We start from the raw sequence: 27,050 nt of genomic DNA on the forward strand, positions 1-27,050 counted from the left end.
GAATTCATGATTAAAGAATGAACATGATTGAGTTAGATGGATAAGAGGGTATGAATTGTTGGTTTTATGAAATGTTGAAGTGGATATGAGAAATCATTACTTATGAAATGATGTTTACTACCGGGAGTAGTATGTTCGAGTTATACCATGAGAGTTTGGTATGAGCAATGTAACACCTGAGGTTTATGAAAGCAGGCAGAAAGTGGTCTGACCATAAGGCTTTGACATAAACATATGATTCGTAAGTTATATAGAAGCAGGCAGAGAGGGGTCTGACCATAAGGCTTCAGAAAGTAAGACATAGTATATAAGTGAGGCTTAAGGAAGCAGGCAGAGAGCGGTCTGACCATAAGGCTTCATGAGTAAGCATGGTACACTTGTAAGATTTATGGAAAGGAGAAAGATGATTTTGATAACGATGAATTAATGACATCGGAATAATGATATTTTATCAATTGCAGAAACACATGATTATAATATTTTATTACAAGTTTAATGATTTTATGATATGGTTGGCTTACCCTTATTTGTTTGTACTATGATCATATAACTCATGTTATATGTGATTAGATAATGTTGCAGATGCGGTTGAAAAAGCTTAGAGATGAGAGAGATGCGGGGAAAAAAACTTTTAGGGATTTTTTTTGTAAAAAGAATAAATTTGTATTGGGAAGATTATGTTGTGTAAAACTTATAAGTTGAAATTTCAATGGTGAAGACTATATAGTTTAAAGTTTGTAAGTTTGGTATTGTACTTTGGAGTAATTGAAATAAAGTTTGATTGTTTATATGAGATATCAAATTAATTTAGTCTCTAACTATCAGTAATACCCTTTAAAATATTAGGGTGTTACAGAGAGGGAGCAAGAGCTAGTTGCCGAGAATAAAGCTCTTACTGCTAAGCTGTCACATGCATATGAGAGGATCACTGTTTTAAATGCGTCTGTCGTGACCGAGCACGAGGAGGGTTTCAATAAGGCCCTCCGCGAAGCATCCTTCTTGCTGGGGGTGGACCCGTATGCCGAGGGCTTTGATGTGATGAAGGAAGTTTATGAAGGGAATTTAATCCCCCTTAATGAAATGCTTGACAATGATGTTAGCGCTGATGAAGACGCTGGTGAGGAAGAACCGACGGCTGTTGATGGCAATGATGGCGCCGATGATAAGTAAATGGGTTTGACTAGCACTAAGGAGGGGACTTTTTGTGATTTTTTGGAATGTGGTCGAGCGGCAAACACTTAGATTTTATTAAAGTGTTTGCTCCATCGACCCATTGATACAATTGGTGTATAACCCGAGATTTTCATTTAATACAATAGTTTCCTTTTTTTCTTTCACACAAATACTTTATCGTTTTGTTATTTTCTGCTTAAGTTATGGACGTTCGACTAACGTATTATTTAATGCTTGTTTGAGTTTACAATAATTATGTTCTTTACTCATTCATCGTTCATCATCGGCTAAGTTGAAAGTGGTTCCTCTTGGAACTCTTCGTTCATCAACTTAGGTTAGTATTGTTTATACCGAGCGACAATGGTTCATTGGTGAACTCGTAGTTCACCGTCCAACAAAGTTGACAATGGTTCCGTTTAGAACGCTCCGTTTATCAACTTAGGTTAGTATCATTTGTATTGAGCGACAATGGTTCATTGGTGAACTCGTCGTTCACCGCTCGATCAAGTTGACAGTGGTTCCTTTTGGAACGCTTCGTTCATTAACGTAGGTTAGTATTATTTGTACCGGGTGGTAGTGGTTCATTGGTGAACTCGTCGTTCACCGCCCGACCAAGTTCACAATGGTTCCTTTTGGAACATTCTATTCATCAACTTGGTTTTCATTCAATGAATTCAGTTGTCTGTTCGGTGTCAGTAGTCTTCGTGCATAATATTGCTCGGGTGAAATACTATGAATATTGTATTATCTTTGACGAAAAAAGGAAATACAATGAGCGATTATTTAACTGAAATAAAACTTCAAGTGGGAAGCATTCCAAGTGTTAGGGATATGCCGACCGTCTTGCTTCACTGGTCTTTCTCATACTAAGTTTCCTTCTTGGAAGCTCCTAGGTCGCACCTTGGTGTTATATCTTTTTTCAACTAATCGTTTGCAGGCCTCTGATTGTACAATTGCCGACTCTCGTCGCTCATCCAAAGTGTCCAACTTCGTCCTTAGCTCCCCTTTGTTTAGCCGGACATCCTCCAATTGCCTTCATAGGGACGACTCCCCTATCTAGACGGGGAGCATGGCATCAGTGCCATATGTGAGGTTAAAAGACATCTCTCCGGTAGTCTTGTGCGGGTGCATCAGTATGCCCACAAGACTTTGGGCAGTTCGTCTACCTAAGCTCCTTTCTCTTCTCCCAACCTCATTTTTCAGCTCTGCGATAATTGTTTTGTTAATTGCTTTTACTTGACTGTTCATCTATGGATGCTCTAGAGAACTGATGTCATGTTTAATCCCCAAATTCTTGTAGAATTCGGCCAATTTTTTGTTGATGAATTGACTGCCATTGTTGATGACTACCATTCGGGGAAGACCAAACCGACAAATCAGCTTTCACACAAACCGAAAATTTACATATAAATGTTTAAATTTGTTGATGTAATATATGAATTGTCTTCTATGTCTAACTTACCATTTTGGTTGTATTTGTGTTTGTATGTTTCCTTTGGTTTCTCTCTTTGCTATAATCATTCGGTGGGTATGAGCAAAGGGAGATGATTTTTCTTTGGAGCTAAGCGTTGGACGGAGGACTACGAATATTTAGTATTTTTTAGACTAGCTCTCATAGATAGTTTTGGTTTAACTACTTTGTATAAAGTTTATTTTATAGTTATTTTGATATTAGGTAAACAACTTGATACTTTTTTTTATACTTTTTTTATTGACTATTTTTTAAAATATTAAAGTATAATGAGTTTTTTATATAGTTAAATATTATATATTTAGGATGTTATAAATTACAAGGATAAACGACTATTTTTTTTTTATTGTGTTAAAATGTGGCTTATAAAATGATTGAACTTTTTTCTAAGTTTGTTTTCATAGGATAAACAAGTGATATATATAACATAAATTCTGATTTTATATTTGAATGAATGTAAAATATGCGATGATTTTGTAATCGTTGATATTTGTAGAGTTATTTTTAGGAAGTAATAATTATTCTTGAATTTGATATTAAATGTACTTTTTCAGAGCTTTTCCAATATTAAATTGTGAAATTTATGGAGAATGTTATTTGTATAAGGTTTAAACCCTTCGATGGTCCTCAATTTTGTATAGAAATCTCAATTCGGTCCTCGTTTTTTCATCTGTCTCAATTGGGTCATATTATTTGTAAAAATGAACACATTTTACCCTAACCGTTAAGTGGTGTGAGACAACGTTAAATTAAGACCACGTGGTGCACAAAGAATGTGATGATGTGTGTTGATGACTTATGTGGAGTGTTTTGATTAAATAAATAGTGTTGATGTGGCATTATTTAGTACCCTTTATTCAGTTTAAGGAAATCAGAATTAGGGATTTGAAATTGGAATTGGAGATTTCATTTCCTTGTTGCGAGACGAAGCAGAAGACGATCACCAATTGCAATCTTGGACAAGACGAAGAGAATCTAGCCGATAGTTGACGCGAACTAAGGTAAGGTATTTCGTTTCGTCTTTGGTTTTCTATTTGAACGCATAAATGTCTTTTTTCTTTTACGAACATGTGCGTCTTCGATAATTGGGTTTTTGTTTTAGTCTGTAACAATTTTTATAATGATTTGTGATCCCCATTTTGCATGTTGAATTGTTACATTGTAGTTTAGACATTGTGGTCCCGAATTTTGTTTGTTGAATTGTTTATGAGCTGTAGTGGTCCCCTGTGTGTGAGTGTTTCGTTAGTGGGGATGTTACTTTGTTCCTTGTCCCCCTGTCTGTGTCGGTGTGAGTGTTTAGTTAGTGAATGGATGTTCCCGTAGTTAGTGAGTGAGTGTTTAATATTCCAAAGATTTGTTAACCCCCATAATGTACAGGTTATAAAAGCAATTTTTTCATATGGATGATGAACGTATTAAGGTGGTGATCCACCATTGTGGACATTTTGTCAGTGATGATAATGGGCAGTTAAAATTTGAAGGAGAGAGAGAGAAGAATGGTTTTGTGATCCAGACCTGTGGAGTTATTTTGGCATAGTAGCCTCAGTCAAAGATTAGGTCATATGGACATCAAAGAATTATGGTACGGTTTAGGAGGTGAGTTTGTGGACCTAGATAGGTTAGAATTATTAACTGATGATAGGGGTGCCATGCATATGCTGAACATTGTTAGGTTAAATGATGAAGTTCATCTGTATGTGGTTCATAATATGATGGAACCGGAAATAATAGAAATGATTGATTGGGTTGGTGATGGTCAACTTGGAACAGAAATGGTGGAGGGTGAGGGGGATGCCCATAAGGGTGATGGTGAGGTCCATACTGAAGTTGGAATAGAAATGGTGGAGGGTGAGGGGGATGCCCATGAGGGTGATGGTGAGGATCATACTGAAGTTGGAACAAAAATGGTTGAGGGTGAGGGTGATGCCCATGAGGGTGAGGGTGATGCATATAAGGGTGATGGTGAGGATCATACTGATGTTGGAACAAAAATGGTTGAGGGTGAGGGTGATGCTCATGAGGGTGAGGGTGATGCCTATGAGGGTGATGGTGAGGATCATACTGATGTTGGAACAAAAATGGTTAAGGGTGAGGGTGATGCCCATGAGGGTGAGGGTGATGCCTATGAGGGTGATGGTGAGGATCATACTGATGTTGGAACAAAAATTATTGAGGGTGAAGGTGATGCCCATAAGGGTGATGGTCAGGATGTTGAGATCCATGAAGTTGAGGATGGTGAGGTCCATCATGTAGAGGAAGCTGAGGTACATGATGTACATGATTTTGAGCTAGAGGATTTAGGAGAGGATGATGATGTAGAGGACAATGAGGGTGATGATGTACATGAGGCAGAGATTGAGGATGAAGATGTAGATGTGAGTGAAGAAAGTCTAATTGATGTCAGCGTGCATTATGACATTGGGACTTCTGAAGGAAATGTGAGAGAAGAATCTTCTAGTGCATCATTACTTGAGTCTTCACGGTCAATAGATAATGATTGTATTGATGATGTCCGTGGGTTGTCTAACAATGAGTGGCTATCAGAGGAGTTGATTAGTGGATCAGATAGTGAGGACAATGATGGGTCCACTAAGATAAGGTTTCCCACTTTTAGTATGCCTAAAACTTTGGAGGGTTATAAATGGGAAGTAGGAACCTATTTTGCTGAGAAAAATGAATTCACAGATGCCATAAGGACTTATGCACTAAGTAATGGGAGAAGTTTAAAATTTATTAAGAATGACAAGAAAAGGATTTTTGTGAAGTGCTTGGGTGGAAGAGGAAATTGTAAATGGTATGCCTATTGTTCCTTTAGGACTGATGTCAATGCATGGCAACTAAGAAAAGTGTTTGATGTTCACAGCTGTAGTAGAGATTTCAATGTAAAGTTGATGACTTCAAAGTGGTTGAGTCAAAGGATGAAGAAAACTGTGAGAGAAAACCCTACAATGAAGGTCATGGACATTAGGGACAAAGTCACTTGGAAATGGAATGTAGGAATTTCAAGAAATATGGCTTTTAGGGCAAGAGCCATGGCAAAAGATAAGGTTGAAGGGTCATTCAAAGATCAATTTAGAAGACTTCATGATTATGGTCATGAGCTGCTGAAAACAAATCCAGGTACAACAGTACAAATTAAAGTTGATAACAGTAATGGTGAGGTCATATTCCAAAGATTTTATGCATGCTTGAAGGCATGCAAGGATAGCTTCATTTGTTGTAGACCTATTATTGGGTTGGATGGATGCTTTTTGAAAGGCAAGTATGGAGGGGAGTTACTAATAGCAGTGGGAAGAGATGAAAACGACCAAATGTTGCCCATAGCATATGCTGTTGTTGAGGTAGAAAACAAAGACTCTTGGACTTAGTTCTTGGAGCACCTTATTGAGGACCTTGGTGGGGCAGTTGTATGTGCAGGATGCACATTTATTTCAGACCAACAGAAGGTCAGTCAATGTTCAATATCTTGTACATATAACTGAATATCTTCATTAAATAAATGTTAATTAAAATATCTTGAATATGTCAGGGTCTTTTGCCAACTATCCAAGATCTTCTGCTTGGTGTAGAACAAAGATTTTGTGTTAGGCATTTATATTCAAACTTCAGAAAAAAATTTCCTGGAAAAAACCTTAAACGTCTCATGTGGAGGGCAGCAACAGCCACACATCCACAACAATGGGAGGCTGAAATGAGGAATATTAAAGACATCAATTTAGACTAATTTAAATATTTGCTTGCCATCCCACCTAGGTATGTGACGTCTTATAATTATTAAGTCTTATAATTATTTAAATATTTGCTTGCCATCACACATACTTGACTAGTTATGTTCACTTATCCAGGTTTTGGTCAAGATCTAGATTCACCTCTAGATCACAATGTGACACTCTTGTGAACAACATGTGTGAGGGCTTTAATAATGTGCTAGTTGATAGTAGGTCTAAGCCTTTTATTAGCATGTTAGAAGACATTAGGGTTTACATAATGAAGAGATAGGCTGCCAACAGGACAAAGATGACATCATATCAAAGTTCAATCTGCCCCAAGGTTTTTAAGAGATTTCAGAAGGAGTCCTAGTTTACTAGATATTGGTTACCAAGGTAACTTTTATGATGTGTGTTTCCATTCATGTTAAGTTTGTTTCCATTTATATTGATCCATCTAATTGTGTTGTGAATTGTGTATTAAATAGAGGTGGTCAAGAGAAAAATTATTTGAAGTGAAACATGTTTCACAATTTGGTCAGCAATTTGTTGTGAATGTTGACAACATGGATTGCACATGTAGAAAATGGGCAATTACTGACATTCCTTGTACTCATGCCATCACTGCAATGAAATTTTTGAATATAAATGCAGAAGAATACATTGGGCACTGGTTTAGGAAGTTTACCTATGAAGAGACTTACAACACAATAATTAACCCTATCAATGGTCAACATGTCTGGGATGTTACACCCTATTCAGATATATTACCACCAAAGAAGAGGACAAGGCCAGGAAGGCCCAAGAAGAAACGAAGACTGAAGGATTGGGAGTTGAAGAAGAATAACAGTGAATTAAGAAAGGGTGGGCAGAGGAAAAAATGTGCCATTTGCAAAGAACTTGGACACAACATAAAAGGTTGTCCACAAAGACTTCCAACAGTAGAGGTTCCTACTGCCCAATCTGTAGAAGTCACCCAACCTCCACCAACAGATGTTCCAATAACTCAAGAGTCTACTATGCTTGGTACTGACCAATGTCCTGAATAACCACAACCCAACCAACCTTCAGCAACAGATGTTCCTGTTACTCACGAAACAACTATGCCTTTATCTAATGAATGATGTGATGAATGATCTAATGTACTGAACTTATTTATATTTTGTAGCAAATGTTTGCTCTATCATTTTGAACACACTCTGTTATGATGTATTTTGGATATGTAAGACAATGTTCTTATCATTTTGAACAGGTTATGTTATGATGTAAGACAATGTTTGTGGTTATGAGAAAGAGATTATTGTCCAATTTTGTTATCACTCATCTTCTTTACACCTTATTGCTTTATTATGTTTCTGATTATTCCACTTAGTCATGATTTTGCTTTATGATTATTCTACTTAAAGTAACAATATAATTAAAACAAATTAAATCACACACATTATCACTGTAATAACTCACCTTCATTAATAAAACACACATTACATATAAGCCAAGTTTCAACTCTGATCACAGATGACACAACATCAACCAAGTTTCACCAACATTGCTAATACAATTACATTCAAAACAAATATGACAAAGATCATCCCCACTAACAATTTCAACCACTTATCCAACTTAACTAAACTTTTCTCTATAAAACCCAGTCTGATCTTTTCACCATATCTTTCTTCCATCTGCAGCACATTGTCTTCCATGCTCATCACACCCACTTCTTCATTTCTTACACTACCAGTCCTTTCTTCTACGTTCAGTCCATTTCCTTCATTTCCTTCTTCAATGCACCACTCAAAGAAGTTGCAACCAACCAATTCTCCACTCCCACCCTGTTCAACAAGAACACACACTCCTTAGTCAAAACCCAAATAAATAGACAGAGATTTATGGTTATATCAAACTGACCTTGAAGTTAGGGCAACCCCAAAATTTTTTCCCCTTGTTTTTAGGGGCTCTCGCAATACAGAACAGTGCATTGTGACCGCAGAAGCATGTTGGTTTTGCACCCAACCTCCTAACACTGCCACTACTGTGTTGCATGGCAGAACCCAAACATTTGCAAGAGGAAGATAAACGAGACATCCTTACTACCACCTCAACACCACAATGCTTGCCCAAGACGTAAGACAGTAGGTGTGCTTCGCGAAGACGAAAGACGAAAGACGAACCTCCTCTTCTTCCCCAAGACGAAAATATACTTTGGATGAGAGTGGATGCCCTTAAATGTTAGGGCTTGGTAGGCCACCTGGATAAAACACAAGACACATTCAATTCTAGTGCACAATACCACGTCGATAAAAGAAAAAATACAGCTCATACCAATTTAACGCCGTCTGAGACCAGTTAACGGTTAGGGTAAAATGTGTTCATTTTTACAAATAATATGACACAATTGAGATAGATGAAAAAACGATGATCGAACTGAGATTTCTATACAGAATTGAGGAACAAGGATTTAAACCTTTGTATAATATACAATGGATTAAGTTATCACAATTTTCAAATTTTCAGTCCAAAATTATAATTGACGTACGTACATTAATTATTAAGTTATCAATAAAATATTTTTTATTTTTCATTGGAGTAAATTCTTATCATTAACTAATATTGCTATATTTTATTAAGATTTAATTATTATATGTTTAATTTTAGCTTTTATGTCGATATTTTTTATATAACTTTTATAAATTAAAATATTAGTTGTTTGATCATTGTTTTTACTTTAGTAATACAAGTAGTTCGATTGTGATTCAAATATGATTTAGTTATTAAACTTTAAATCGTACCTTAATTTGCTTAATCATCAATTAAATTTTAAAAATATTAAGTGTTAAAGTAGTTTCAATTTTTAATAAAAATATACTTTGATTCCTCAAATACTAGTTAGCAATTTACATCATAAGAAACATTTAAATAATAAATAAAGGTAATCTTATTTTAATTACGAAATATATCATTACTAATTATTACACCACGCACACGTCAAGCCGAAGGGACCAAGGAGTGAATAAAAATAGAAAAAAGGGTGATTCGGTAATTGGCACAAAAATTAAAAATAAAATATTCGAATTCTAAAGTCGAAACCTTGTGAGTGGAAAAGACGCCATAGACGAAAAGTTTTCCTCTCTCTCTCTCCCTCTCTCAACCCAGCGATGAGCCTCTTCGGTATAGGCAGGTAAGTGCGAAAGTTTTAATTTTTACTACGATTCTCACTTCTCAACTTTTAATTTCCGAGTTTTACTTTCTTTGATTTTTGTTTGCAATTAATGGATTCTTCTTCTCACAGTTTGTTATGTTCTGTGATCCGATCACTGATCTTTGTTCAATATTTAAATGGGTAGTTTATTTTTCAATTAAACAACTTAATCTGGATCACGTTTTTTACATTCAAGTATATGTATTTGGGGAAATTTAGTGCGCACTGCTACTATGTTTATCAGTGATCTATTGTTAATTCATCGTACTATATGATTACCCTTAGTAATTTTGTTGAGCAGGTAGAATTGAAGTGGATTTTGTGTATTCTATGTTTGGGGAATAGGATATTTCGGGGAGCTTTTTTTTTTTCTTTAAAGGGAGTAGGTTGTTAGGCTTGTTTTACATGCTCATAGTAAACTTAATAGAGCTTAGATGATGATGAATTGATTGATAAGTAGAGTAAAGTTGTTTTAGAAAACAGTTATTAAGCAAACAAGATAATGAAAAGGAAATCAAACAAACCCTTGTTCTTTTCAACTTCAATAATTATATTAGAGAGAAAGTTCACCATGCACCGTCCAAGCAAATCCAGAATTATTTCAGTGGATAAAATAACTAATGGCGAATCTCCCTTTTTATTCCATAGGATTTTCCTCGCAGTTTATTTAAGAGTGATATTTCTTAACATAACTCACTACACTTCTCTTAATTTCACATTTGAGCAAGTGTATGAGATTTGGTGAAAGAGCCTTATTTTCCTGGTTTAATTTTTTTAATTGGCCCGCTAAACATGATTTCTAATTAATCTATCTGAGATTCTGAGTGTAAGGAGCTTAGATGTCGATTTTCTGCTATTGTTTTCAATGGTGAGTGGTAGAAGGACAAAATTCTGCCATATAAATGCGCCATTGTGGTGTGTGGCTCCACCATAACGGGCCTCCCTTCAAAAATTGCCTGTGGCAGTAGGCAAAAAAATTGCAGCGCCATTCCACAACTAAAGAACAGTCATTTAACAACAACGTTATTCCCTCCCTATTCATTTGCTTCTTTTTCCGTCATTGATGTGCCACTGTTTTCTGTTCTCCTAGTTAATGTTGAACAAATTTAATTTCTGAAGTGTTAAAATATTAGTAGATACTAGTAGATTATAATAGTGTTTACTTTTCATTATTTCTTCACTGTCATAACTATTGGTACAATGGTTACTTCTATGAAAACAAATACTTGAACTTTTAAATTCATTGGTAGTTTAATATGAAGACAAAAATGTTTCAGTTGTCACTTCAATTGATTGTCTATAGAATTCCTTCATTACCTCTATGTCCTATCATGTGATCAGTAATCCATACTTCTTTAGCATTTCAAAAGTATTTAGACCCTTTCATGTCAGTCTTACCTTTCGATGTTTTCTTTCTTTATACCAAACTAAACTGCTTTATTATGGTGACACAGATGATCACTACTCATATTTGGCCTGCAATTTTTTTTTTTAATGTAAAGACTTGCTGATTAATGGACAACTAGTTGACACAGATATTTTTATAATCTGGACGTTCAAGTTTAATAGACTCCCCCCTCTCACTAAACAGTTACAAATATGTGAAATGATCACTGTTAAAAAAAAGAATATTCAGCAGTAGAGAAATAAAATAATTATTATGCTATTAGTGCAACTTTGGGTGATACTATTATGCATTTCACAAATGCAAACAATGTTGATGAAATATTTTTAGTAATTTAGTTTAGTTTGATTCTCTTCCTTCTTTCGTTAGTATCTTACCTGATATTGTTCTGCAACAGAAACCAGAGAACATTCCGTCCAAAAAAAAGTACTCCATCTGGAAGTAAGGTGGGTTTCTATTATTTTTCTGGGATCTTTTTTTAGATATTATTTGTTCTTGATGATTTAAGTTTTTTTTTTCTCATTTAAAGCTGAGAGCCTTGCTGTTATGACCATTTCAGTTTTTATTTCATTAATTATATCACACGTGCATGGATGGGAAGGAATTGCTTTAACCTTACACAGAGCTCACGAAAGGCATCCTAATGATTAATCAACAAAATTAGATTGCTTGAAGCACTAAAGTCCTTTTGTTAAAAGACCCTGTTCAAAATCAACTGAGAGAATCTCTGCAATATAATAGTATTTTATTTTTCTTAGAATTTAGAAATATGATGTTAAAAGGATAAGAATTTGAGAAAAAGGAACACGTTTAGAAGTAAATAGTTTGATCCTCCCAAATGAGACTATTTTTTGCCAGTGAAAAGATGATGTAGGTGTTAGAATATTTTACCTATTTATCATCATTATATTGTGTCTAGTGTTACCCTATTTATCATGATTATATTGTGTCTAGAATTTCCCTATTTATCATGTACTCTTGTATCAGTTTATTCTTATAAATAGAAGATTATGAGAGGGAACAATCAAGCTCTCTACAATTATTTTACAGTTTCAATCTCAAGTTGGTATCAGAGTAGGTTATCTGAGTCTCTTTGTACTCTATCTTTGTTGCTGCCGGTGGCAACAGCCACCGGCGGCCTTATAAAAAAAATTGTCTTTTTTGCAATTAGCAATCTTCTTCTTTTAGCTCATCGTCTGCAATGACCCTTTTATGCTATTTTCAACTATTCGCCGCCTCTCTCAGCCATCGCTGCCGGCTGCCGTCGCCGTCCGTCGCCGTTCACCGTCACAATTTTGTCCGGGGACCAGTGGATTTGGATCATCTCCTCAAGCGATGGCCAACCCCGCCGGTGTCGAGGGCTAGTTCTCCTCCACGCAACACCATGCGCACCACATCTGTCTGACATTCGTCGCCGTCGTGGTCATGTTTTCTCCGGCGAAGTTAGGGTTTTTGTGCGCCTCAAGGAGTGCGACCCATCTTGGTGGTTGCTGCCTCATTCGCCTCGAGGAGCGCCGTCACACACGACTTCTCTTCGATCAACTTTCGGTGTGTGTTTGTCACACGCCACCTTCTCGGTGTCGGAATCACACCGTGCCACTATAGTTCATCTCGCCGGACCTCTCTCTGTTCTGAACCTCCATAGTAGCCATGGGAAATAATTGGGAAATCTCAATTTCTCTCCGAAACCCTAAAATAAGAAATCTCCAAATCTCTTTCTGATTTCGTTCTGCAAGCTAATCCAGGGAAACCTCTGTTGTCATTTTCCTTTTTTGACCTTATGAATGTTTCTAGGGTGGAAGAAAGTAATTTGGTTTGCAGTAACTAGCGGGAAATGCAGTCCCCGCCAACTTCACATAATGTCTCTATGGAAGTTCTCACTTCTTCTTTACTCTCTTGGAGATTAGCTCTTTCCCTTCTGTTTTAATGTTGTCAAGATCTGAATGAGTTTAAGATCTATTTAAGTTTCACTTTTTTCGATTGGTGATGGAGAAAATTGGGGTTAATGGTGTTTTCTAAGTTGGATGAAGAATAACGATGATGAGGGAATTGATGATTGAATATGTCTCTAAAGGTATAGAGATTATGAAATTGAAGAATGATCACTTGGTGAATGGAAGTGAAGATGGGATGAGAGAAGTCTTCCAAAGGAAGAAATAAAAAAAAAAACTCTCTATTTCAGCATTGTACCTCTGTTTCAACATTGTTCCTTAGCCTCCTTTCATAATGTGTGTTTAGCTTTGTATATTCTAGCAGTTGTGATGTTCTTGATGGCTCGTGTCATTTATTTACAAGTGTTCAAGGAGAGTCGGTGCTATCAGCTGGTTAACACCAAGGAATTTCAACACCAAAGTCATGGGTTGAAGGTTGTTCATAGCATGAGGGGGAGTCTATTTCTGGTAAGATTCAAAATCTTAGTCAAACAATTTCACCAACCCCTTGTCATGTTTTTGAATGCTTTGATGAATAAAGGAGACCATTATGACCTTTCACCTTCACAGTTTGTCATCGCCGCATTGTCATTTTGTCGTTTGTCGTGAGGGGGAGTATGTTTCAGCCACTGCAAGCCCCATCCTTACTTGATGGCAGTTTAGTCCCTACAGTTTGGTTGCTTTTAGTCAATATAGGCGCCATTAGTCAGTGATGACAATTTAGTCCCTGTAATTTGTCGCTTTTAGCCACTACATACCCCATCCTTACTTGATTGCAATCCAGTCTCTGTAGTTTGTCCTTGTCTACCACTGTTGGCCGTATGGAAATCTTCTTTATCAAAGTCATCCTAGTTGAAGGTTCATGGTGCTAGTTGAAGTTTTGTGGTTGTCCATTGCTGTCCAATATTATTCAACATAAGCTGATGTGAGTTGTTCGTCAATCTGTGTTTTGCACTTTTGCTATCCGTTAAGCACTGTTTGTTGCAAACTCTTGAAGACGAGCCCTATATTTCAAAAGGAGTCTCTTTGGCTATGCTGGATTGTGAGTCCAATTTGGTTTATAGACATTCTCTCTCGATGGTCTAAAGCATCTGTGCATCTTGTTCTAAGTCGAAGTTTCTAAGTTCCTAAAGAGATCTCAGATTGAGTTTATCTATTCCAAGCTTGGTACATACAATTTGTATGCTCTAGGATTACCCTATTTATCATAATTATATTGTGTCTAGGGTTACCCTATTTATCATAATTATATTGTGTTTACGGTTACTCTATTTATCATGTATTCTTGTATCAGTTTATTCTTATAAATATAAGATTATGAGAGGGATCAATCAAGCCCCCTAGAATTATTTTACAGTTTCAATCTCAAGTGTATAGGAAATGGACTTACATGGTATACTCAATAAATGTAATATTTAATTTTGTTATCGTCAAAGCAAAGTTACATTTAATGGAGTCATTTTATAAAATCATATTTTACAATATTACTTTGTATTGCACACACTCCAAAATTGGTGACGAATATCTAACGGTCATGCATTTAATATAATTTACGCATTTTCGGCATGTTCGCGTTTTGTTTTTGCCAGCTGGTCAAAATTGTCTGGACATGTCAATTTGTCATATTTGTTTCTTTTTTAATCTTTGGCTGAGGAGGGGAAGGAAGGAGTAATGGCGAAATTCGGTTAATTTTGCGTCGTGAGTGGTTGAGTTTATACATTGTCCTTACATATATAGATATAATTTGAGTTTTTTAGTTTTCAACTGGTTTTTTGAGACAAACGTGAGGCAGTGAGACAGAGAAGAGAGTAATCGGATGGTCTGTCTTGGATTTTTTTAGTTCACCCAGATCCAGTGGGAGATGAATGGAACTCTGCTGCTAATTATTATTATTCTTATTATTGCAGGGAGCTCAACTCAGAAAACATATTGATGCCACATTGGGTAGTGGAAATCTGAGGGAAGCAGTAAAGCTACCTCCTGGGGAGGATTTAAATGAGTGGCTAGCTGTCAACAGTAACTATTTTTCCCTCTCTAATTCCCTGTTAAGAGCAGTTCTACATGAAGTTTTCTTATGCCTTTTATTCTTGATTTCCTCCTGTTTGTATTCATAGAATTCTTAGATGCAGTAATCTGACCCTTTTTTTCTGTCTACACTACAGCTGTTGATTTCTTCAACCAGGTGAATCTGCTTTATGGTACCCTTACAGAGTTCTGTACTCCCGAGAATTGTCGGACAATGTCTGCAGGACCCAAGTATGGCATATTTAACTGATTGATTTATTTGTTTACCTTTTCTTTTGAGGGGGAAAAGCATTTGTATGATTTTTTCAATTATCTTTGCTGTTGGATGAAAAAAGTCTGAGTTCCTTGAAACAATGTCGGTATTGTATCTAGTATCTTGAGTTGAATGGTAACTAAATAACTATGAAGCTTGAAACAATGCTTTGTGTTCTGAAAGCTTATTACACTTTGGCATAAATTGTTTATTCCTTGTGAGTATCCCCTTCTATAAGAATTTGAATGTAGTTTTGTACAAAATAGTGCCATCACACTATTTTTGTAAAGAAAAAGGTTGCTTTTGCGTAGTGCCGTTAAAGTTGCCATTTCTTCAGTTATTTGTGTTAATTTCTTCTTTGGTTCTCTGTATCTGCAAAATCATTAGCTATTCTTGCCAATTGTTCATATTTTATAGAATCTAGACTATATTTTGTTACTTGGCAGTGAGTAAGTTCTGCTCTTCCTTTCTGAAAGTACCTAAAAAATACTCCAGTTGAAGGTGTGTTAACCTTCCTTTAATATTTATAACAACTCTAGATCCATCTGCGCTATATATTTATACATTCTTGGCTCTTATGTTGTCTTGCCTTTCAGTTTTATGTTTCTGCAAAGTCATTATAATTTGGATGCTCGAGTCAGTTCATTTTCTTGATGCTAGACAATATTTAGCAATGTTTGATTTTTGTGCTCTGCCCTTTTGATGGGAACTCTTGTGTTGTATGTAAACATACCTATAATGATAGTGAGAAGTCTAGATCCATTTGTATTATATATTTATGCATCCGTAGTTCTAATGTTGTACTCTGTTCGGAATACTGTAGGTATGAATATAGATGGGCAGATGGTGTACAAATTAAAAAACCTATTGAGGTTTCTGCACCAAAATATGTAGAATATCTGATGGACTGGATTGAAGCACAGCTTGATGATGAATCCATATTCCCTCAGAAGCTTGGTGAAGATTTTAATATTTTTTTCATTAATATTCTTAGATTATATGATTATCTTTTTCACTTTGGTTCCTTAAACTATAAAATCTTTCAGGTTCACCATTTCCTGCCAACTTCAAGGAAGTTGTGAAGACGATATTCAAGCGTTTGTTCCGTGTATATGCTCACATATATCATTCTCACTTTCAGAAAATTGTGAGCCTCAAAGAAGAGGCCCACTTAAACACTTGCTTCAAGCATTTTATACTCTTCACCTGTGTAAGCCTCATCTTTTCCTTTTACTTGTTTATTTTGCTGAAGTAACTTATCTGGCTTTTTGTCTATCAATCTATTTTTAAAAAAATAATATTATTAATAATATAAATAAACTATTTGTCTATCAGTGTAGATTTTGTTTGAAATTAACTAGTTTTTGTTATGCAGGAGTTTGGGCTGATTGACAAAAAGGAGCTGGCACCCCTTCAAGAGCTTATAGAGACCATTATCGTCCCATACTAGAGAAGTGAATCGGGTCCTACCTTCTGTGAAAAATCTTATCCTAGAAAGCACAACTAATGTATTACTCTAAATAGAAACTGCATTTTAGTATTTGACTTCACAAAGCCTCCTTGCATTTGTCGTGTTATATGTGCTTGGGAACAGGATCTAAGTTATCCTTCTTCAAAGCTTACCAGAGCATCTTTTATATGCAGTGGGGCATCATAGATTTAAAAAAGAAGTTAATTGCAATGGTTCGTATATGCTAAATGTGAAGTTTGAAGTTGGAAGGTTGTTTGCCAAAACAATGTTCACTAATAATTTAGTAACACATGAACTATGCGTATTTCTATGGGATTGCTCCTACACTTTTATTGGATAAATTGCTCTGTAGTTTGATTTAGGTTTAATCATTCACGAAGTTTCTATTTTCGCGTGAAATCTCAATTTAGTTCTGTTGTTTATGGAAATCTCAATTGGATTCCAAATTTATGAAAATTGCAACAATTGGATCCTTTTCGTTAAATTGTCTCCAACGACGTTAGTGTGTGTTTGACGTGACACGATGTAGTCAGTTTCTTAATTGACGTGGCTGACTGAAGTAGGGGCAGTTCAAGTACGTGGATAATTCAATTTTACAAGTAAAAAGAAAATGAAAGTTTTAAACCAAAATTGGGATTGAGATTGTTGTTTTATCGAATTAGGATTGGGATTCTTCTAAGTTCTTCTAGGGTTCGTCCAAAGTTCAATCCATTTCACAAATTGGCCATTTTGGGGATTTAGGGTTTAATCCAAGTTGTGCTTGAAGATGCATTCCTGTTCGTCTTCGTCATGCAGTGGGTGGTGGAAGCAAGACAGTAATGTGGTCTGTGGTGGTGCTCGAGGAGGATGTAGTAATGGTGGTCCATTTTGCTATTGTGGGATGAAATATGTTGTCAGAACTGCAAGAACAGTTAAGAACAGAGGCAAGCAATTTTGGGGCTGCCCTAAGTTCAAGGTAAGATTTTTTTCGTGGTTTTTTCGTTCTTATTTTGAGTTCGAGGGTGCCCTGATTGGCGTTTTCTTGTCACAGAATGGTGGTGAAGATGGTGGTTGCAATTATTTCACATGGTGTGCAGATCATGGGGTTGTTGAAACGGAAACGAGTGCAAAGTGTGAAGGCAAGTCTGAGTCTTTGTTGAACAGAGAAGCAATGGAAGGTGGATGGAAGATTATAAGTGATTTGGACTTGTTAGTGAAGAAATTGGGAAATAAGCTTAATGTCTTGTTAGGGATTGTTTGTGTTCTTGTTGTGGTGAACATTATTATACTTACAATAGTGTTTTTTCGTTCATAGGAATGATTTCATTGTACTTATGATGGAATGTACTTAGGATGCAATGAACCAAAGTTATTTTGACTATAAAAGTTTGTATTGTTTGTAACTTTTGGTAAGAAAGTAATTAAAAGTATTGATTGAAACTTTTGGCCAAAATACTCTTCGTAATGAACTGTCAACTAATAAGCACAATCATATGAAGTGGTTTCAAAGTCAACTGATAAGCACAAATTACATAAACTTCATAGAATTTACATTAATCTCAAGCACTATATAAATCTAGAATATGTTGATCTTTCTGAGTCATGCCCATTTTGGATCATTCCTGGAGATTTATGGATAGTAATTGGCAACATTTATGTGGTTGATAGCTTCACCATTGCAAAAGACAAATTGAGACGTTTGTACCTTTTCATTCAAACACTGCCTCCAATCTTAGCAGAACCACACTATAACTTTTATAACTTTTAATTATAACTTGAGACGTTTGTGCTAAAAGATAAATATGCTTTTCCTTCTAACACCATTTTCAAAAACATAACCATGTTAAAAGATCAACATAACATCAATGCACACAACAGATAAATGGAACCAAATTAAGCATATATGCTAAAATTTAATTAATCTCAAGCAGTATATAAAACTGCTGTCATACAGACCAAAATAACCATAAAACCAGTATTTTCCATCAGTTTTCAACAGCAGTACCACAATAACAGTGATTGGATGTCAAAAGCATAATGTTTTCCTACATCTACTGCTTTTCTACATAATGTTTTGTAGCCTTAAAATATTACAAAATTGCATTCCTACTGTGTACTACGGTTGAGGATGAGAGTGATGTGCTATTTCAGATTGTTGAGTGGATTGAGTTGCTTGGGTTGCTGATGTACTAGGCACAATTCCTACTTGGGTTGCTGATGTACTGGGCACAGTTCCTGCTTGGGTTGCTGATGGGCAACGAGTTCTGTTATGGCCATGTTCTCTACATATGCCACATCTTTTCCGCAAGCCAGATTTGGTCATTCTTGATTCATCCTTCCTCATTTCCCATTGCTCTAGTCTTCGTTTTCTCTTTGGTCTTCCAAGCAATACTCTTTTGTGTGGAGGAGACACATCAGGATATGGAGTAATGTTCCACATGTTGGCTCCATTTATGGGATATATAATTGTTGAATATGTCTCCTCATATCTGGACTTCATGTAGTAAGAGTCAATAAATTGTTCTCCATCAATGTTGAGGAACTTCATTGAAGCCAATGAATGACAATAGGGGATTCCAGTCATCATCCAAGTTCTGCATGTGCATGAGGAGTCATCTATGTTGACTACGAACTTATCTCCATTGTTAGACATGTGACGAACTTCAAATAGCTTGTTGTCTGACCAACTGTGTAGAAGAAGACAACAATAATTATGAACCACAGTAGTAAATTAAGATAACATAGAAGTCATTAATGGAATTTACCTAGGAATCCAATTTTTAGTTAACTGAGATTCCTTTCTAAATCTGGATAGGATCTTGGGACAAATAAATCTAGTAAATGATGATATGCTTGACCTGTTCTTGGCCCATCTTTGCATGAGGTAAAGCCATATCTTCTCCAACAAAGTAATTATGGGTTTACTCCTGGTAGAAACGAGGACATTGTTGAAGCCCTCACTCATATTGTTTACTAAGGTGTCATATTTAGCTCTTTCAGTAAACCTTGATCTTGACCAATACCTACAACAAATAATAGAATTATTATTAACATTATATGAATAAGGAGTTATGTTCTACTTTTGAAGACTAACCTTGGAGGGATGGCAATCAAATGCTTATAAGCATCTTCGTTCACTGCTCTTATGTTTCTCATTTTCATCTCCCAGGTTTGTGGATTTGTGGCTGTAACTGCCCTCCACATTAAACGCTTCAGGTTTTTACCAGGGTATTTCTTCCTGAAGTTGGCATACATATGCCTCACACAAAACCTTTGGTCAACTCTAGGAAGCAATTCATCTATTGCATGAAGTAGACCCTGAAATACAATATACAAGTAATCAATACAGCCAACCAATACTTAAGACCCTAAAGTTAAAATGTACAATTACAAATTAATTATTACTATTACCTTTTGCTGGTCTGATATGAAGGTAAATGAAGAACAAATTTCAGCCCCTCCAAGGCCATCTACCAATAGTTCCAAGAACCACTTCCATGAATCCTTGTTCTCAACTTCAACAACACAGTATGCAATTGGCAACATCTGCTCATTCCCATATCGGCCCACAGCTGTTAACAACTCACCACTGTACTTACCTTTCAAAAATGCTCCATCTAAACCAATAATTGGCCTGCATGACATAACACTGTCTTTGCAAGCCGTTAAACATACATAGAATCTCTTGAAAACGACTTCACCCCCCACATCCTCAACCTTTAGTTTCACTGTTGACCCTGGATTTTTGGCCAGCAACTCATGGGCATAATCATATAACCTTTTATAATGTTCTTTGAAAGAGCCATCAATTTGCTCTGTTGCTATGTTTTTGGCCCAATAGGCCATACACCTTGAAATACCAATGTTCCATTTCCTTTGAACTTTTTCCCTTATATCCTCACCCTTAACTGTAGGATTATCTCTAATAGTTTTCTGTATCTTCTTGCTCAACCACTTGGCATCAATTAATTTAAGGTTGAACTCCCTGCTGCAGGTATGGTTGTCCAGCATTGTTCTCAATTGCCATGTTTTGACTGCCTTCATATAACCACAATATAACCTCATGGGCATTTACCTTTTGCACCCACACACTTGAACCTCATTCTTTGTTTATCATTCTTAACAAACTTAATATTTCTTCCATTATCCAACGCATAACTTTTTATAGCCTCCAAAATGTCTTGCTTTTTAGCAAAATATGTCCCAACTTCCCACTTAAAGTCAACCATACTTTTTGGCAACACAAATGTTGCAAAAGTCTCATAACCCTCTACATCGGTATCGTCTTCATCACTTTCTGCTCCACTAATTAATTGTTCAGATTTCCACTCATCATCTGACAAACCTTTATCATTCCCACCCTCCACATTAACATCAAACATGCTGTCAGAACTCACATTGGAACATGGTCCACTAGAGTCATTTGACATACTTTGGACTTCCACTTCCACATTTCCCTCCAAATCTGCATGTATATCATCATCTATATCACAACCAACATTGACATCAACAAGCCCCTCCAACCACTCAGTATTTCCATCACCACTACCATTCTCAAAAGAGGAATTCCAGCTTCGGATTTCCACATCTGCTTCAACTTCATTCTCTTCTTCACCTTCATGTTCACCATCACCACCAACTTCCTGAACTTGTTCAACTCCATCAACCTCTTCCTCCATAACAGCCTCAACTTCCACTTGTTCACCCATCTCTTGTTCTTCACCATCAACATCACCCATCTCTTCCAACACACCACCAACTTGTTCAACTTTAACAACCTCTTCCTCCATAACAACATCAACTTCCACTTGTTCACCCATCTCTTGTTCTTCACCATCAACATCACCCATCTCTTCCAATACACCACCAACTTGTTCAACTCTAACAACCTCTTCCTCCATAACAGCATCAACTTCCACTTGTTCACCCATCTCTTGTTCTTCACCATCAACATCACCCATCTCTTCCAACACACCACCAACTTGTTCAACTCTAACAACCTCTTCCTCCATAACAACATCAACTTCCACTTGTTCACCCATCTCTTGTTCTTCACCATCAACATCACCTATCTCTTCAACACACCACCAACTTGTTCAACTCTAACAACCTCTTCCTCCATAACAGCATCAACTTCCACTTGTTCACACATCTCTTGTTCTTCACCATCAACATCACCCATTTGTTGTTGTTCACAATCAACATCACCCCTCTCTTCAACTTGTCCTTCATCATTACCAACATATTCCAACATATGTATGACTTCGGGTTCAAAAACATGGTGTATCACAAACACATGCACCTCACCATTCAGCCTAGCTAAATTAACCATATGCATGGCATCAGTGTCATTACACAGAGACTCTAACTTATCATCCAACACTGAAGCCCCTCCTACAGAGTACCACATATCTTTAAACCCATGGTATCCCAAAGATTTCACTACACTAACAACCACGAAATAACTCCAAACATCTGGGTCAAACATAAACCTAGATGTCTCCCCTCCTTCATACTTAAGCTTCCCATCATTAACTAATTTCCCTCCATGGTGAAAGACAACCTCAATATCCTCGTCCATGATGCAAAACACTATATATAAGTATTTATACACCTATAATGTAATCACATGACGACAAAACATGTATTAAAACCATAAACAAAAAGCACTCAAAGACACAGACAAAAATCACTTTAAACATGGGGGACCACAACATTGCAATAAAAAATGGAACACATTGCAATTTTCTTAGTCTCTGAAACTGTAGCTCATTTTCTGAAACTAAGAAAATTTTGAACAAATATTTATATTTTTTTAGCTTTTAAAATCAATCTTCATTTTGTGGTCTCTTGTACATGGATTTAAGTGATGATAATATGAATATATCTAAAGTTTTTTATATATTTTAGTTCTAAAGATTTATATTGGTGAGATAAATTTTTAGATTAAATTGATGAAATTCTTCATAGAAAGCAAAGTATAAATTGCAAATATAAAGTCGGCGCAAGCGTCCTAAAAGCTGGTTTGATAAACTTTACTGTTGTGGCGCTCTCATGATATTTTTAGCCAATATGAAATTATCTTTTCTCTTTAATCAGCTGTTAACTTTAGTTTATTTTTTTGTCTGAAAAAAATGATCCCTTTAAGGTCCAATGCATCATCATTATCATCAAGAATGAATGATGACCAAGAACATATGATGTAAGTGGAATCCACATTTTGTAATCAGCAAAAATCATTTTGTAATCATATACCTCAAAAACAATCCAAAGTTACTTTAACATCAGATTCCTAAAATTATTGTCATCACAAAAATCTAACTATTATTTTTTCTCTACTTTTCATTTTTCTGTGATCATATATGCATGAACCTTTTCACTTCATCATTATACAGCCGTGTTCTATAAGAAACTACTCTCCAAATACATCACCACTATCTCTAGAAAAAAACTAGCAACACTGCTTCAATCCTCATCAAATCCAACCTGAAATGCATGCAAACTCTTAACTTCATACTTCCCATATCTTGATGCAGCAAAGCCATATGATACCACAGTTCCCACAAGGACCACAAGAACAGCAACAAAGAGCTGAAAGTTAGCAAGCAATTCACCCCGAACCTCACTATCAGCAGAATGACATGTGACACTCATCTCCCCAAGCTTACAGCCACTTGGCATCATAGGGCCATACAGAACAAATGCAGTCTGATAGAACCAAAAACCTTGAAGTGCTATAGCAATGCCATTGCATAAATCCACTGGAAAGCTTGTTGGCAAAAGGGCTCCAGCAATTGAAGATAAAATGCAGAGTCCCACCAGGAAGACAAGGAGGGTGTGATAATAGCCCTCCAGACCCTTGTGTGTTGTTGAGTGGAAGTAGAATAGAAGGTACTCTGCACAGAATGCTGAGGCTGCAATCAAACAAAGAGCACCTTCTGGCAATGGAAGAAATCTGTCAAGAAAAAGTCACAAGGAAAGATAATTAAAAAGGTATAAAATAAGATGCTTGAAAGGAAATTGGTAACTGTTCCAATTTAGGTTGCATGTCTAGTAAACTAGAGATCATGATAAAAACTATAATCAATGACAGACTGAAGAAATGATAGGAAAACAAGAATATGCAGTTAAAGATAGAGTCTCTGAATGAATCATTATGATTGGGAAAAGAAAAGATCTTTGGCAGTTGAACTAATTGAAAACCTCCTGAGAAAAAGCTTTACTTCTTGTTCACCAAATTCCTCGAGGTAATTAAATTGGTTGTTAGTTTCTTCACATCTTATCTAAATGTTCCTTAGCCAAACTAAACAAAGTAGGTTAAAATCAACTTTTGTTATAGTCCCCACATGATAAACTTTACACTCTGGTTTTTATAAAACAAACGTTATGAAATTATTCTTGTTATTTGCTGATTTTTAGAAATTTGTTCAGGTTTAAAACCAAAATGTAGAAGTTTCTTATGTAAGATTAAACTGAAGAATAATGTGAAATGTAGAGACCAAATATTTAATTTCACCAAAAATAAATAAAGGTGAACGGCATAACCATTTGTCCCCATGCACAGCAAAATTATTTTGAATTTTCATTTCATATCCCCACAGCTTCCAATAGAAAACCAAACCAAACGCAACTAGTGCTGTCTATGAATGCAATGTGGCACAAGGAGCAAAGAATGCATTATGTACACATGTACACAAAAAGTACCAAATGAAATTTGTCTATGCTGCTTAAGGACTAATATATCTTGTAAGAAACTTTGTTAATTCTTGAAAACGCCAATTAAAAACAAAGGGAAACTCTAGAAGTAGAAAGTGAATAATGGGAAAGCGTATATGGCGTGGAGTTATCTATCTCACAAATTATCTTAACTGTTTGAATCAGCATCCCATTACTCATCATACAGCAGTAGCACTGAAAACCTACTTTCACTTAAAAAGCAGGTTAGCAGAACGTGATTTCAAGATCTTTAGTTTAATTTCAAGAACCAGACACAATGAATGAAAAGCAAAGTTTCAACTGTTGGAAAAAAACTGGTAGAATCGAGCATTATACCCTTTTAGACATTAGAGAAATGTTAAATCAAGATTTGGATTGTCTAAACTATGAGTAATCAAGATTTAGACAGAGAAAACTGAGTTAAACAGTATTAGTTCTTCAAGAAAAAGAACATTCAAATTTATAAAGCAAAATTTATCCTATTGGAGAGAGAGGGAGAGAGGAACTAACCTGGTCTCTTGGGAAAGTAAGGCAACGACACCGAAGATGAAAAACATGAGAAGCATTCCTGAGTGCTCAAAGTCATTCATATGAGAAGGATTAAGGACCCCATTAACAAAAAACTTGAGGTGAGTTGAATACAAGAGCTCGATGCACATGTCAATGAAAGCACCGATTGTAATAACATACAGCTCCAGGTGCTTGAGCCTCCCATCAAACCCTGGCACGGGATTCCAAACCCTCACTTCAAATTTCTTAGGATTACGAACATATCTCACCACAGAGCCCCATATGTGCCACAACCCAATTACAAGAAACAGTGTCCCTGGCAAAGCATGACCCTTGAAAGATCCCATGCTGCTGATCAAATGTTACCTCTCCAAAATACAATCTCCTCAGTATTTAACCAACTTGGCCTTCAATGATCCCTTAGCTGGACCAGATTAGATAGATGATCACCGAAGAATTCCCCCTTTATGAGCTAACTAATTATTCCTGTTAACAATAATGGCACCATCAGTTTTCAAACAATAAATAGCAGCCTTTTTGGACAGAATCTTCTTAAATTATATATATATATATATATATATATATATATATATATATATATATATATATATATATATATATATATATATATATATATATATATATATATATATATATATATATATATATATATATATATATATATATATATATATATATATATACACTTTTCAGTTTCCTTGTCTGCTATATCTGATGTGCTTCAAAATTTAAATTGTTTATTATTTTTACTGCAACTTTAACAGTTTAAAAGCTTTTCTTTTACAACAGGATCCAGCAAGGCCACCCTCTACCAAGAATCAAAGATGGATCCTACCCGGTCCTTGAATTTACAAGAGAAACTAGCAAAGCCAAGAGTTGTTGACTATGCAATTCTAGTGCAGTTCTGGTTCAGTGATTTTTGGTGAAATAAGATAGAAGCGACTCCGGTTCAGTGCTTCCATTGATTCACTCGAAAAGTCTGGTTTTCAGAGTCAATCTTAAGTTTCCATTTTGACAGAGATAAAGAAAAACTCTTCACACAAGTCCACATCTCAAAGGGCGAGGAATCATATTCAGTCAATTAAAATAAATCAAAGAAAAAAAATCCTCCAAACAAGTCAAAATCTAGAAACTCGGGCTCAAAACAAAAAACTCAGCCAGGACAAAGAAATTAGTGAAGGAAAGGGGAAAACAAAAACAAGGGGATCAATCGATAACTGAAACAATATCTCAACCTACGTAGAAAGAAAAAAAACAACAACAATAAAGTAAAACCCATCTTATACTCATGATTAAATCAGAAAACACAATTTCCTCTCCCCTCCTATACATATCTATCTGGGTCAGATTGTGTGTGTGGGCATGAAAGCTTAGATTTTTATAATCTACATCAGATGCATAGTTGGGCACTTTACACTGTGGATAATGGGGTTCTGAAAAAAATAAGCATAATCATGAAGTAAGAAAATAACAATGATGAAAATCGAAAAAGAAAAAGAAAGAGAGAGAGAGAAAGAAGGTGTATTACTTACCGAAGGAGTGATTGGTTTAAATTCATAAACTACTGTCTCTCTCTCCGATTCAAAAAGCTACGTTCTTCTTGACCACGACAACTTCGTTGAATTCATCAAGCAGAGACAGAAAAAAAAAGAAAAAAAAACTTTGGTGGCACAAACTGCAAAGAGTGGTATGATGACGGGTTCGTGGGATCTGAGACCAATGATGTTTGGTTTTGTGGGGTTAAAAGGGTGAATCAAAGAAGCATCCTTGAGATTCACCAAAAAAGAAAACCAACGTAGTTTAATTGGAAACTGCGGTCTCTTTCCGCATCTGTTTTCTTCCATACACAAGTGGGCACGATAACATTTTACAATCTCAATCGATGTAACAATATTATTATTTTTTACTTAAATAAACTATATAACAATAATATGAAACAAATATAATATATAGTTTAGACGGGGTTCAAAAGATAACAGCTTGTCAGAACATAAATCACATCATTATTACATGGTCTGTGCTATTATTTTTTTTATAGAGATAATAATGGCATTTCGCCGCCGGCCTGTTCACCTTATTCCTTTTTGAAAAAAAAAAGATATATATATATATATATTGATTTTTAATATTATTATTATTTAAGAAATATTGTTCAGAAATTTAGTAAAATGTGAGTAGAGGACATCACACAT

General features: G+C 35.8%; 5 protein-coding genes across 7 annotated transcripts; 3 read left to right on the forward strand and 2 right to left on the reverse strand.

The window, feature by feature from the left end:
• Window positions 1-4,206: 4,206 nt before the first annotated feature.
• Window positions 4,207-6,393, forward strand: LOC128194388 (uncharacterized). The gene is made up of 2 exons (XM_052869973.1): window positions 4,207-6,090; window positions 6,174-6,393. The coding sequence occupies exon 1, from the start codon at window positions 4,207-4,209 to the stop codon at window positions 6,010-6,012; it is 1,806 nt and encodes a 601-aa protein (XP_052725933.1). The 3' UTR covers window positions 6,013-6,090; window positions 6,174-6,393.
• Window positions 6,394-9,398: 3,005 nt separating this feature from the next.
• Window positions 9,399-16,942, forward strand: LOC108336034 (MOB kinase activator-like 1A). The gene is made up of 7 exons (XM_017572328.2): window positions 9,399-9,526; window positions 11,350-11,398; window positions 14,791-14,899; window positions 15,046-15,139; window positions 15,985-16,118; window positions 16,208-16,371; window positions 16,537-16,942. The coding sequence occupies exons 1-7, from the start codon at window positions 9,504-9,506 to the stop codon at window positions 16,609-16,611; spliced, it is 648 nt and encodes a 215-aa protein (XP_017427817.1). The 5' UTR covers window positions 9,399-9,503; the 3' UTR covers window positions 16,612-16,942.
• A 127-nt stretch (window positions 16,943-17,069) lies between these two features.
• On the forward strand, window positions 17,070-18,050 carry LOC108336035 (uncharacterized). Its single transcript, XM_017572329.2, has 2 exons — window positions 17,070-17,587; window positions 17,663-18,050. Exons 1-2 carry the CDS (start codon window positions 17,399-17,401, stop codon window positions 17,924-17,926), a joined length of 453 nt encoding a protein of 150 aa, XP_017427818.1. The 5' UTR covers window positions 17,070-17,398; the 3' UTR covers window positions 17,927-18,050.
• Window positions 18,051-18,590: 540 nt separating this feature from the next.
• On the reverse strand, window positions 18,591-19,918 carry LOC128194344 (uncharacterized). 2 transcript variants are annotated; one of them, XM_052869796.1, is made up of 3 exons: window positions 19,706-19,918; window positions 19,470-19,634; window positions 18,591-19,298 (listed from the first exon to the last, which is right to left on the reverse strand). In XM_052869796.1, the coding sequence occupies exons 1-3, from the start codon at window positions 19,864-19,866 to the stop codon at window positions 18,728-18,730; spliced, it is 897 nt and encodes a 298-aa protein (XP_052725756.1). In that variant the 5' UTR covers window positions 19,867-19,918; the 3' UTR covers window positions 18,591-18,727. The 2 variants fall into 2 exon arrangements, with proteins under 2 accessions (XP_052725756.1, XP_052725755.1); XM_052869795.1 differs by having other exon boundaries at window positions 19,377-19,634.
• Window positions 19,919-22,829: 2,911 nt separating this feature from the next.
• Window positions 22,830-26,724, reverse strand: LOC108334633 (uncharacterized). Of its 2 annotated transcripts, XM_017570522.2 has the most exons (4): window positions 26,391-26,724; window positions 26,274-26,291; window positions 24,838-25,323; window positions 22,830-23,566 (listed from the first exon to the last, which is right to left on the reverse strand). In XM_017570522.2, the coding sequence occupies exons 3-4, from the start codon at window positions 25,182-25,184 to the stop codon at window positions 23,077-23,079; spliced, it is 837 nt and encodes a 278-aa protein (XP_017426011.1). In that variant the 5' UTR covers window positions 25,185-25,323; window positions 26,274-26,291; window positions 26,391-26,724; the 3' UTR covers window positions 22,830-23,076. The 2 variants fall into 2 exon arrangements, with proteins under 2 accessions (XP_017426011.1, XP_017426010.1); XM_017570521.2 differs by lacking the exon at window positions 26,274-26,291.
• Between the last annotated feature and the right edge of the window lie 326 nt (window positions 26,725-27,050).

The sequence above is a fragment of the Vigna angularis genome, chromosome 10 (genome assembly GCF_016808095.1).
Source record: "Vigna angularis cultivar LongXiaoDou No.4 chromosome 10, ASM1680809v1, whole genome shotgun sequence".
In the NCBI taxonomy this organism is placed as follows: domain Eukaryota; kingdom Viridiplantae; phylum Streptophyta; class Magnoliopsida; order Fabales; family Fabaceae; genus Vigna; species Vigna angularis.